Here is a 13,293-nt window from a genome sequence, read left to right on the forward strand (position 1 = left end):
GAAGCTTGATTCCTCTAAGCCTCTTCCTAGTCTCATCTAGGAATAATGAACTCGTTTTATGTCACAGCCAAGAGGTGAATGGCTCTAAAAATGTGGATTTGAGGCACTTTTTCCCCTGATGCTTCAGACAGTGACGCTATTGGAAATTCAAGCCAAAAAGGCAGAAAATCCCCACTCTGCTCTCCTATGGGCACGTATCTCACCTAAGGCTTGATCAGTCATGCCCACAATGAGGTGGAAAATATTATCATGGGAGGCCCAGCCACCAACCAGTGTAGGTTGTGTTAAGCAGCATGTTGCAGACAGAAATCTGTTTGACCATGGTTCTGATGCTGAGGAGAAGCTACATCCATCACACACCCAGCTCCACATCTGAAATCTCTGTTGGGACCATTTATTATCTGGATGGCAAATCCCATTTCTGGATGCTCAGGCTCTTTTCCTGTTCCTATAGCATTGTCCTGATCTCCTAAGCCTATGGTGACCCAGCTGAGTATGCAAGTGCTTAGGACATAGAGAGTCAGCAGTTGAGGGGAAAAAATGGAGCAGAGAGTCCCTGTACAGCCTATAAATTGGGATTTCATGTCAGAAGTGTTCTGAAGTATTCTTGAGTTTGTCTCTAAACCCTTTTTAACACCAGACACCAGCTGGACTAGAAAAGCATGCCAGATTTTGTCAGAAGAGAGTTGATATTTGCTTTCTGCAGGAAGACAATGCTTCTGCAAGGCAGGAGGGTCAGGAGCCCTGCTCTCATCTGTGGCTGCATTTATCCTGTTCAAAACACTGTTCTTCCTCCCAGTCCTTGTGTTGCTTGGTTGTGATCTCTGCAGTTTTGCCTCAGCAAAGGCATTTTACACAGTGCTCTTCTGTAAGCACACAACTTCTGCTTGGAAATAGAAGTTGGAGGGAGTTATTAAATTATGAAAGTAAGTCACAAATTTCCCCAGAATTTTCCTTTTTGTCACTTGCATAGAGTTTTTTGTTCCACCTTTGAGCTCAGTGTGGTGTCACCAAGTTGCTTGTGATTTAAATAGGAGGAGGTGGCTGTCAGGAATAGTGCTTCATCCCTTTCTTTATTTGCCTTACAGCAGTGCCTGCAGGCCAAAAGCAAAGATTGTACTGGCAGCATCTGAATAGTTAGTTCCTGCCCCTCAAGTCAAAATGGATAAAAGAATTATTATTATCTTCATTACATAGATAACTGCAGAGAAGGATCAAGTGACTTGCCCATGGTCATGCTATGAGTCTCTGGCAGAGCAAAGTGTTATTTCCTCTGGCCTGATGCTTTTTTATCCCAGTGCCATCCTTTTGTGTGACAAGTTGCTTCCAACAATTCAGATTTTTTCTTAGTGTCTCCTGGCACAGATGTGCAGGCTAGTAAATGGCATGAAATGCATGCCTCCCAAATCTCTGCCTTTCAAGATCCTTCTTATTTTTATCCCTCACCTTATGATGCCAAGCTGCCTTTATAGAGCTGCATCTGGAAGAAATTCAGGATGTGCTTATCTAACCTGCTTTAAAAGCTCCAAAGAAACAGGTGCCACAAGATCACTGGGTGATTTTTCCTGCTGCTTCATTATTGTTGTCCTTAGAAAGCTGTTCCTAATTTCAATCTGTGCTTGTCTTGCTCCAGAGGCAGCAGCTTTTTACTGATTTTTGGAGGCTGATGTTCTCTTTCAGTCTTTCTTTTTTTCTTTTTCTTTTTTTTTTTTTTTTTTTTTTTTTCTGGGATTGAAAAGCTCTGCTGCTTTCAGTCTCTGTTCAGAGCTTTCTCAGCTTCTGCTTGTTCTCTGATTCCATCGTGGGTTACTTCAAAATGCACTGTGTGTTCTTCCCAACATTTGAAATGAGGCACAGAACAGAGCTGCCAGCTCCCTGGAGCATTTTCACCTTCTCCCCAAGGATCCAGTAAAATCACTTCCCTGCCTTCTGGGAAGCACCAGGTTGAAGCTGCTGCTCTGCTTCCTTCCTTCCAAAGAGGTGTTGCACACTCCCATGTTTCACACTGCAAAGATTACCACTTAGAAATGTGAAGGTACCCAAATTTCCCTTGGTAGGATCAAGAGATGTTTTCCCAAGCACCTGTAGTGCACTTTATTCTGCACCAGTGGTGCAAGTTGGCTTAATTTCGATGCTTGGAACCTGAGATTTTAGGGCAAACAGTACCCATGGTCACATTTAAGTGCCAAAATACTGGGCAGGATTTCGGGGTGGTCAGCAAGTATCAGATCTGTTAGATTTTGTCTTCATTTATTTGTTGTTTCCATTAAAAATATTGATAGCCTAAGCAGCATTTGCCCTAATCCAGAAAAGTCAGTGTGAAATCAAGGACAAAGTGGGAATGGGTTTATGATTGAGTGCATATAACCACAGGTATTTAAACCTTTCCATTTCAGCTGTAGTAGCTTTGAGTTCTGCTATTCTAGGTTTTTATTCTAATATAAACTGCTTTGATATATTATTAAAAAAAAAATCCAAACTATTTCAAGCCTTCTGGTCTTCATTAGGGAACTTGTTTATGGAAAAGGTCTAGATCATGGTTCTGCAAATCTGTGACCAGCTTAGAATCCTGTCAATGGTAGTGGGCTTATGCTTTTCTCCCCTTTATTTGTGAGAATGGGGTGATAGAGGCAGCCAAGTAACCAAAGGACCAAGGAAATCCAAAATTAGCTACCATGGGAGCTAAGGACCTTCATTAGGGAACTTGTTTATGGAAAAGGTCTACATCATGGTTCTGCAAATCTGTGACCAGCTTAGAATCCTGTCAATGGTAGTGGGCTTATGCTTTTCTCCCCTTTATTTGTGAGAATGTGGTGATAGAGGCAGCCAAATAACCAAAGGACCAAGGAAATCCAAAATTAGCTACCATGGGAGCTAAGGACCTTGCCTATTTTTCCCTCTGACCTGCTGCACCTCTTCAGTTGCTGTTCTTCAAGTGGAAACATAAGGAATTCGAGTGCCTCTGATTTCACTGGAGTGTTTAATAATTTGGCTTGAACATTAGAATTAATCAGCAAGACTGATGGGTGTATAACTCAGAATGGCAGGAACTCCCTGCCAGAGAAGGGAATTTCCCACGTGGTTTAAAAGTGGTCCATAAATTTACTGGGATAACAGCTGAAAGAAGGATGCAGCAAGTGTTGAATGAAGAAAGGAGCCACTCCAGGAATGAAGAAGGTAAGTTCTTGTAGAAAGCAGGAACATGGACTTTTTTATGCATTTTATTCAGTATTTATGGGTTTATTTTGGATTTAATGGTGTGTCATTTTTACAAGGAAGCTTTTGCTTAAGTGCAAATAAGATACTAGGTTACTAATCATAGGAAAGGCAGTGGTAAATGTGCTGAAAAGTAACCTGATAAATGCACTCAATAATGGCAATTCTACTGCAAAATGCTAAGCCCTGTGGCTACAATCCAGCAAAGTGCTAACAGCAGTGGCAGTACACATGTTCTTCAAGTTAAGCACTTTCCCAGAGCACTTTGATGGATCAGAGCTGGAGTCCATATCACCTTCCTAGGAGTGAATTTATAGTAAGAGTCTTGTGAGTCAATAGTATTTATTCTTAGGCTTCACAGGAAAACCACTGATGGAATATAAGGAAATTACAGCTCTTCTCTGTTGTGAAGGAATCTGGTTCTGATCTTAACCACAAACAGTTCCCCAGCTTTGAGAAAAACTTAATATCTCAATTTGCAGAAGCCCTAGGAAAAACCCAAAACGGGTATTGCCTGTGGATCTATGCCCTATATTCTTTATATTCCTATATTCTATGCCCTATATTCTATATAAAGATATTACTTCATGCCTGTCTTCCATCTAACAACCCTTTGTGTGAGGCCTTGGGTGCAAGCACCTGCTGGGGACAGCAGAGAGCCCCAGAAGGGTCCAAGCCAACAGTGATGTCTTGATGTCTCTTCCTTCCCTATACTGGGATAAATTAGAGCCCAACAGGTACTGTCTGTGAAGGATTCTGGAATGGTGTAGAGTAATGTATGCTAGGCCTGGCAATTGGAAAGAAGTTTTCCAAATAGTGAATTATGTCTTGCTGGGCCAATTCTTTTAAATATATATATTTTTAAACAGTCTGTAGCTGTATGAAGGGGATTTTGCACCACAGTGCCTGAGGGTTCTGGCTTTGTAGTCTCTAAAAACTACAGGTGAGTGTTAAGCATTTAGGTTTCTTGGGCAAAAAATTACCTTGATTGATGTTGCAGAGTATGGTGTCCTTTTTAGCCTTTCTTATATGGCAGTCCTTAATATTCCTATACACCTGTTCCTGAAGAGGCATTGGATGTGTTTGCTGTGTGACTAAGCTGGCAATAATATTTCCTTTCTCTCAAGATGGGAGTGCTCAGTATTCTACAGTTACCCATGGTGAGTCTTCTCAGAAATCACAAAAGAAATTAAAATTACAATACAGAGGATTTCTGGACAGCTGAAGTCCCAGAGAATTTCTCATTTTTCTCCTTGTCAACAGTGGGCATTTTCAAAGGTGACGAGGTAGCTTGCACTACTTGGAGAAAAATTACAGCTAATGCCATTCTTATTTACAACTTTTTAAGATTGCCAGGGGAGTTCCTATCACCTGCAAATTTCTCCTGTGATATCTGGTCCTGTGCCTTCAAGTGGTGTGAATCTTAAGGCAGCTTCCACTATTTCAGACTACATGTCTCACATCCATGACTGCCAGGAGCCCAAAGCATCTCTGTACAGCTCTGAACAGAAGGGAAATGGCAAGAATACAGTTTGTTTTTTTTGAAATCCTGTGCCTTTAAGAGTCTTGTCCAAGATGTGCAGTGTTAGGAGATGGTGGTGATATAGAATAGATTCCATTAAATATTCTGTCTCTGTTGTGGTTCCATTAAATATTCTGTCTCTGTTGTATATCGTGTGGTGGGTACATGAGGAATGACAAAGTTTTTCCTCTAAGGTTCTAGAGTTTAGTGCCCACAACCTCTCATATCTTCAGGCTCTGCTAGTAATACTGTTCCAATTGGTATTTATGATAGCTGTGTCACAGTATAGCTTCATTATGCTAGATTTTTTTTAAGCTATGTGCTTTCTTTGTGACAAAAGTGGTGATTTTTGGAAACATTTCTGCAGTCAACAATAGGGCATGCAGAAAGGATGCTCTGGGGGTGAGATGTTGCTGCACCTGCCTGGGTGGCTTCCACAAAGGTAGGTGCTTCAGTGAGTCTCAGCAATGTTTTGCTAAGGTAAAACTTTTTTCAAATGTCAAAGTTTGTGTTGGCTGCATCTACTGTCCTTTGAGGAGTTGAGCCCTGCTTTCTTACAGTTGCCACTGTATTTTCATTAAGAGGAAAAGACTGCTTACAGACTCTTTAAAGCTATGCATTTTATTGCTTTCTTAACTTCTGCATCAATAATTAGTTGTGTCTTAATAAGAAAGCATATTTTATTGACACATTTTTATAACACGAGTTAATGTAATGAGGATTTGAGTAGTGATTTTGTTTTTGTTCTTTTAATACCATTTCGTAAGAGTAGCTAAATATCATGGAGTGTTCATCAAAAAACTTGTGGCAAGAAGCAAGAGGTCCTTATGGGTGAATCAGTTGATGTTAGATAGTCAGTGTTAAACAGGAGATATTTAGGTTCCCTTGATTGTTTTTTTTCTTCTGTTTCTCCATTAGGAGATGCTCAGAGAAAAGGCAGCCTTGAATTAGGTGAATTTAGCACGCATGCACCCCTTCTTCACCCAGGCTGTGCTAGTACAGTGGAATTATATGAAGAATAAGTTATTGGGGCACAGCAAATCTTGAAGCCTCAGTCCACACTGGTGCATTGCAGTGCCAGTCTCAGGCATATCTGCTGAGCTGTTACACAGATCAAAAGTAAGAGATTAACAGTTATCCCTGTGTTAATGCAAATTACATGCAGATTACTTCTATTATCTCTCTAATGTGGCTAAGAATTGAAGGCTTTTTATGTTTTCTATCTTCCAGCCATGAGCACTTCTCTGCAGTGGGACTGCTGGTAGTTAAAGCATCAGGTCCACAAAACCACAGTACCTGTGCTGCTCCCTTTGCCTTTAGCAGAGGTGCTTTTCTGGTATACTAGGTCCAAAGATCAGAAGTCTAGAGAGAAATTATCTGAGTAAAGCTTTGTCAAAGGAAGAACATGCTTCCCAAGAGAATTAAGCATCAGTGTGGGTTTCACTCTTTAAGAACCCAACCCAATGTTCAGCTGGGAGGCAGCAAGGTCCAGGAGTAGCTTTTAGAGACTGGAATGGGAATCACTTGAAAGATGGCCACTTTTTCTGAGAGATAGATCTCGTTGCTGAGTTAGCCATGGACTCAGGTTACAAAACTGGGGTCCTGCTTTCTGTCAGGGCCACTGAGTGATCTAATTGGGTTCCTGTTTCATGTGTGTCCTCTTTCATCTCAGATTTCGGAGGCATTCAAAGTATAGGTGGGTAACTGAGATTCTAAATTGATCTAAGACCTGGCATTTACCTCAGGTGTTCATTCATCTTGGGAGGTAGAAGATGTGAAGAAACTCTATGTATTCATTTCCAAGGAAATTTGAAGGCCGTGTTCTCATTTTTATATTAGATATGTGAAAAGGACCAGTGTGAAGTCCCCACCTACTTAAGAGATACCTTGAAAAAATTATTTGAAAGAAGATTATTGTGTATTAACTGTGGTTTAGGATTGGCAATGTGTTTGGATTTAATCCTGAGACTAAAATTTACCCCTACTCTATTTAGAGCCTGTGCATCATTGAAATCCCATGTAAGATCTCAACCAGAATTGAAAAGGTATTTAATGCTACATAGTCCAGGGACCTTTCATTCCCTGGACTCAGTTTTCAGAAGCACTTAATAAAGCAGCTGCAGATTGGGATCCAGCCTATTTGCCTAACTAACCAGGCATGATTTGGACCTACTCCTCAAGGGACAAAGAATTTTGAGTGCCATTAGCAGGCAAACTGGGGTACAATTTGGGATATTAAAACTGCAGAACAAAAGTCAAGTTATGACCCAGGTATAATATCTGCAGCAGAAGTATCCTTGGAGGACCCACTGGGTGTTGAGCTTTTCTAAAAGTATATAATGTATATACAGAAATTCAAAGAGATAATAAATACAATGAAGTCTTTTTTTTTCTTTGCAAACCATTGTTGCTGTTTTAACTAATGGTGTTTAAAATTTATCTACTGCTTGAAGCCAGCTGTTACTTGACATGCTTGTAGTGTGGCATGGTGAATAATGCATCTCTTGCTCCAAACTCTGAAGTCACCACAGGCCTGAGAAAAAAAAAAAAAAAAAAATCAATAACACCATTAATTAGAAACTTGAAAATTTGAGTTATACCAGGCTTTTGAAGTGGAACCAGAATTATTTGTCTTGTGGTTATTCTACTGGCACAGGCTTTATTTTCTTCAATTAAACCTGGCTTTGTAAGTGCATTAGGGGTAGCACAACTCTTTGCTTGTATGATGACAGGTGAAAGTATTGGTTTCATCACAAGGATGAATTTGATTTTTCAATCTTCTGGCATAAATTCAGACTGCAAAAGAAATGTGGCATCGCATGAAAGGAGGAACCTCAAGGTGTATTGAGAGGTTTGAACTGTTAGATCCAAAAGGTTTGCACATACAGGGATGTAAACTTGTCATGGTAAGAGAAATTTCAAACACCTGAAAATCCATAGCATAGATGTCTCTAAAAGGTGATGGCCATATCTATAGATGTCTGTGTCAAAGTTGTCTGTAACAGCAGCCAGGAGAGAGATAAAAGGAGCAGGATTTTCTTTTTTTATGCCTTATTTGTCTTTGGAAAGGGCCCTGGAGCCTGATACCTGGAGAGCCAAAGGAAGGGGAGATGCCAGCAACTTTCCCTTTTTTAGTTGGTTGTGGGGGTTTTGTATGCTTGTTTGGTTGGGGTCTTTTTGTTGGGTTTTCTTTTGATCAGAAGTGTAAAACTTCACTGGCTGTGGTTTAAGGGTGAGATAGGGGAGCCATTAGCTGTTATTCCTGCCAGAGTGAAAAATACCAAAGCAAAAGCAATTGGGCTGGACAGATCATAAGATAGACCATGAAATGTAGAAACTGAATTATTTATCTTGATGCAGTGATCATTCACCTGATAAAATTAGTTTCTCTTAATATATAATTAACATTTTATCCCACTAAGCATCATGGTATGTTAAAGGTTAGTGGGACACAGCACAGTATGTTGTGAACACTGGGTTTGGTGCCTATGTGGCTAATTCAGTGCTGATGTAATTATCAAAGGTTGCAGAGGAAGAATGTCCTAAAAGGTCTGTTCCTCATGAAATCATCTCCTGGAGTTATTCAGATGTGACTAGTGATGTATCCTGCATAAATCCTTGGTTTTTTTTAAGTTCTATTTATTTATTTGGTATGCCCCCTTGTTCCTCTTAAGAAAGGTTAGTAAGAAAAGGCAGAATAAGTTTGCTGTGCTTTTATTTGCTTCCTGTTTATTTTTGGTCTCCGGAAAGGGAAAATATGTATTAGCAATGTCACACCTTGTTGCATCTCTTGTTTGCTTTCATCACATGCATGGTTGTTGTCATGAGTGGCAAACAAACATAAATGATGTAATATCCCTCTGATTTGGGGTGTCTTGCTGAGAAATTAATACATATGTGGAGATTCCTTTGCAATGTACACCCATCCTTTGTGGCATTAAGGCAGGGATTTGAAAAAGACTTGCCTGCCCACATAAGAAACATTGGAAATTACAGCTTTATGTATCTTGACCCTTACACCAATGTACTTTTTTTACATGTTGTACTCCAAATGGAAGTGCTCCCTATTTTGGCTTCTTTGTATGAAGAGGATGGTGACCTTGCAGAAGCAATGACCTTTGAAAAGAAGTCTCAATCCTTTTATTTTCCTGAGATCATGTATCACATGTATCACATCCCTTTGCAGGCTTTTAAGATGGAATGATTGCAGACTTTGTCCTCCTGCCTGGGTTGGATTACATTTGGCTTGACAAAGAAAACTCTAAAATACTTATACCTTCCTTCATTCAGCTCAGAGCATCCTGATCTCTGTGCACTGAGGAGGCAGAGCAGCTCCCCTATCATCCCAGCACTGCTGGGATTTATTGGATTTACTTAATTGGCCTTTATCTCACAGTTCCACTTAAACGCTTCTTTTGAATGAGATTCAAAAAGGATACAGTTACTCCTTTTCTAATTTACTTGGAGAGTTGGGTTACTCATTTTCTTATCTTCCCTGCTTTACCCGATGGAGCAGAACATTCTGCACAGCTGGGACTGAATCTGGTAGAGCCTTGCACGGCGGGAGATTTAAGTTCATGGAGCTCTTCACTAGCCAAGCCTTTTACATACTACTTTTTAAAGAGGATGCTCTCTTTGAGGCACTTTTGAATGGCTGGTGGTGCATTTGGTGTTGTACTGTGCTGATGCACAAAGCAGAGCTCAACCCCCCTGAATCTCCCAAGGAAAGATTTTGTAGCAGAGTGCAGGAGCCTGTGAGCCTTGATCCTATAAACAGTTCAGAAAACCACAATAAAGTGGCTGAAAAGTCCATTATTTGGTCAGGTGATTTTAGCACTGAGAATTACATGGGGTTTGCCTTCCCAAGAGGCATTCGATTCCAGCAAGGGCTGAGGTCTTCCTTTGCTGCACTTCTCAGATTTACTTTTGCTAGTAAGTGTTTTAAAAGGTTTAATGCCAAACTCTGACTTCTGCATCCTGCCAGACCTCTTCAAGCCTAGGATAGGCATTGCAGGGATTTGACAGCATGGGAGAACAGGTCCAGATGTGCACTATTGAGTACTTTGGTGTCTCCATCCTGTATATGTAGCATATGAGGGTCTCATGATAAGAAGTGTATTGTCTGTTTTACAAGGGTTGTAGAATTTCCTGTTATTTGCCTCCTCCACCTCACAGTGAGACTTGTTTTCAAGTGCCTCTGGAAACCACACAGCTCCCTTTGCCTTGGAAGAGAAATTCATCCTGTTTTAACAGAGTTCTTATATGTCTTCTCTGGGCTAACATATTTTATCATACACATGGGCTGTCTGTCTCACATGCACAACTCAACTTCCTATGCACATGCATGAACAACTCATATTTAGGCTTAATTACTGGCAAGTCTTACACTAAATTAGCAGTTTGAGTCTAGGTTATTATTTGCCTTCACATAGCCCAAAATACTGTGAAGGACACCAGCTGACTTGCAGATAAAAAAATTGTTGGGGATGACTGTGCAATCCCTATATAAATAACATTGATCATCATTCAAATAATTTTTTTCTTGCTCAGTGGAGCAATTTGTGAGCATGGTGGTGGATGCACTGCTAAAAAACAAGTGTTAACAGTGCAGCTTGATGCCTTCTTTCCTGCAACAAACAATCTAGAAATGGCCAACACCTTTCCGGATCCTCCAAGAGCCAAATGGAGGAGAGAATAATAAACAGGAATGAGAAAACCATGGCTGAAAAGAGACTGAGATGTGGGAGTTTAAAAGTGGAATCTTATTTCTAGCCTTCAGTCCAGGGGTAGTTGTCTGGAGGTCTTCTCTTACTCTTTTTGGCAGTAGGTCAGACCTGGCAAAATTAATGTCTTTGTTGTCTTTATTTGACTTAGTGGGTTGAGGTTTTTTTAGTAGTGTGATAAATAGCTAGTCCTGCATATAGAAGTATTTATTTTAATAGCTCAAAATACATTTTGGAAGATAAAATGTGGTCATTTGCTGCTGCTGCTTTGCAGTCAGTTCCCCATATGGCTGCAAAGGATTCTCTGTCCCATGGATCTCCCCAGGCCCTCTGTAATCCTTGCCAAGAACTGGCCTGTCTGGAGGATGTGTTGAAGGCCCTCAGCCAAGTGTGGGCTGTTTTTTCCTCTGGAGAAGCTGCTCTTGGCCCTGCCAATTAGAGACTCTGAATTTTTCCTCTCCCCTTTTCACTCCGTTGTTTCCTAATCTCTGGCATGAAACAGCTGGGGTGCTGGGGTTGCATTGCCCATAGCAGCTTTTGCTGGGTTGCTTTGCCCCCATAGCTGCTATGGGAGCTGGCAGGTGTGGAAACAACCACATTGTGGAAAGTGTCTGCAGATATCAGGCTGAAAACAAAGGGTCAAGCCTGTCTCTGATTCATGTGTGCTGCAAAGGACAGATAACCTTTCAGGGCTGCATCATAAAATAACAAGCAGAGATGGCATAGCAGCTTTCAGGCTGTAGCTTGCCCAAGAACACTGCAAACTTCCGAACTGTGATTGCCGTTAAAATCTTGAGAGCTGCTGATTGCAAGGAATTAGCATCCCTGTGTGAGCTGTAACACTCCAGCGATATTTGAATTGAATGACAAAGGTTGTAATGGCCTTGCTACTCTCTTCTTTCCTTCTGAGAGGAAGGGGCTGAAAGCTGCCTAGGCTTTTACTGCTGCACCATCTGAAAAATAGTTGAGGAGCCCACATGACCTGAGGGCTTCGAAAAATGCATCTCTTCAAAGCAGCTGGAAGCAAACACCACTTAACAATTAGTAATCCCGATGGCATAGCCCCCTGACACATGGGAAAAGGCAAGATGTGGGGTCAATGTCCTTGAAAAGAGCTTGAAAAGACAAGGTTGATGTGTAAGCTGCTGATGGGAGTTGATGCTGTTACTTTGCTCAAGTGGGTGATGCTGGTTCCAGATCCTCAGCTGCTGAAAATCGGTGTGGGTTCAGTTGTTAAACATGGCAAATACCACCAAGGTGAAAAGAGATCCCAGTGATCTGCAGTAGCTAAGGATTGCCTTGGGTTTGAGGATGTGCTGACAGGTTTGACAAGGGGCAGACACTCTTACTAACCCTGGTTTTTGTCTGTTCTGTTTTTGTCCTGTCTTGCAGCACCTTCTCCAGTCAGCAGTGTGAAAAAAGGGAAGATAACTAAAAATAGCATCTCCCTTTCCTGGCAGGAGCCGGATCGACCCAACGGCATCATCCTGGAATATGAAATCAAATACTTTGAAAAGGTGTGAAGGACTCATTGCTGAGCATCCCAAGTACCTTCTCTTCACTGTATTCTTCTCTTAGTTATAATAATTTGAGTCATGGAAGGGAATGGAGTGATTTTATGCATAAATCAATGTTAGATTGATTTTGCAACAAACGATTAGGAAGAGTTGAAATGAGGGTGTTGTTTTCCATTAATGTGCCACTTCTTTTTAACAGATAAGTTAAATCTGCATGTCAGATTCCTCTCCAGCCTCACTGCATTAAGATAGAGCCTTGTCCTTTGTTAAAAACAGGAAAGGTTGGGCAAGGGGCATCTATCACCTCCCAGAAACATTAGACAATCACTTGCCCTTGGTATTCCAATTTCTTACTTGATTTTTCATCCACAGCATATGAATAGGAGAAAGGTTTTGTGGAGAGATTGTTGACATGGAGAAGGGTATCCTGGCTTAAAAGTTCTCATTGTAATGGAAAACACACTCTTTACAAATCTTGCTTCTCCTTGCCTTCATTTAAAATGATGGCTTACTCTCTTCCTTACAAATTGCTTACAAAATTAATGCAATTTAAATGAGAATGGGAAGTAAACCACTTGGTCTAACTAACAACTTTTGAGCAGTGAAGCCTTAGATCTTTATAGAAATCTTAGATTTCAAAAAATCAAGTTTGTAAGAGCTGACTGAATAGCAGTTTCTTGTCTTAGCTGGGATTGTAAGGTATTCTTTTTTTCCTTCTGAAACAGCCAGGCTTCCTGCATGAAAACAAAAGGAAAACAATGAAATCTGAGTCACAATTCACTTGGGGGGGATTGAATTTCTATTTTAAGGAAGATCTTCCATTAGTTCTGTCTAGCCCAGGTGAAACCACTCAATGTGGACCAGGACCAGTTCCTTACTCCTCTCTTCTTTATCTGACCATGGGATGGATGTGCTCAAGCAGCCCATGCAAGCAGAGGAAGGAATTTCTGAAATCTATTGTACTGTGATAAAATCAACATTATTTTTGCAGAGAAAGGAGCTTGGGCAACGACACAAGATGTGTGAGTGGATTAAATAGGGCTAAGGTTTTAAAAAAAGATTAAGGCACAAAGCAAGAATCAGGATATGCTGTTGCTGGAAATAATTAATTACTTAGTTTTTTATTGTGGCTCATTGAATCCTTACCATGGAGTGGCCTGGGAAGATTAGCCTATAGAAACCTAAAAAAAAAAAGTCTATATATTTGTTTAGATTATTTTTCTAAAAAAAAAAAATTGCTGTGAGAGACTTCAAAGTTGTATTTGTGGCCCAGAACTATTTTCAAATTGCTTCAGTAAGTAGTTCTTCAAGTGCA

The 13,293-nt window shown here is 40.6% G+C and overlaps 1 protein-coding gene across 28 annotated transcripts in view; it reads left to right on the forward strand.

Annotated features, from left to right (window-relative positions):
• Positions 1–13,293, forward strand: part of EPHA5 (EPH receptor A5) — a 167,772-nt gene that overhangs the window by 106,533 nt on the left and 47,946 nt on the right. For all 28 annotated transcript variants that reach the window (XM_071742763.1, XM_071742764.1, XM_071742751.1 and 25 more), the window contains one exon: positions 11,854–11,978. In XM_071742763.1, coding sequence (XP_071598864.1) covers positions 11,854–11,978 — 125 coding nt within the window. The remainder of the gene's footprint in view (positions 1–11,853; positions 11,979–13,293) is intronic.

This window comes from Heliangelus exortis, chromosome 4 (genome assembly GCF_036169615.1).
Source record: "Heliangelus exortis chromosome 4, bHelExo1.hap1, whole genome shotgun sequence".
NCBI lineage: Eukaryota > Metazoa > Chordata > Aves > Apodiformes > Trochilidae > Heliangelus > Heliangelus exortis.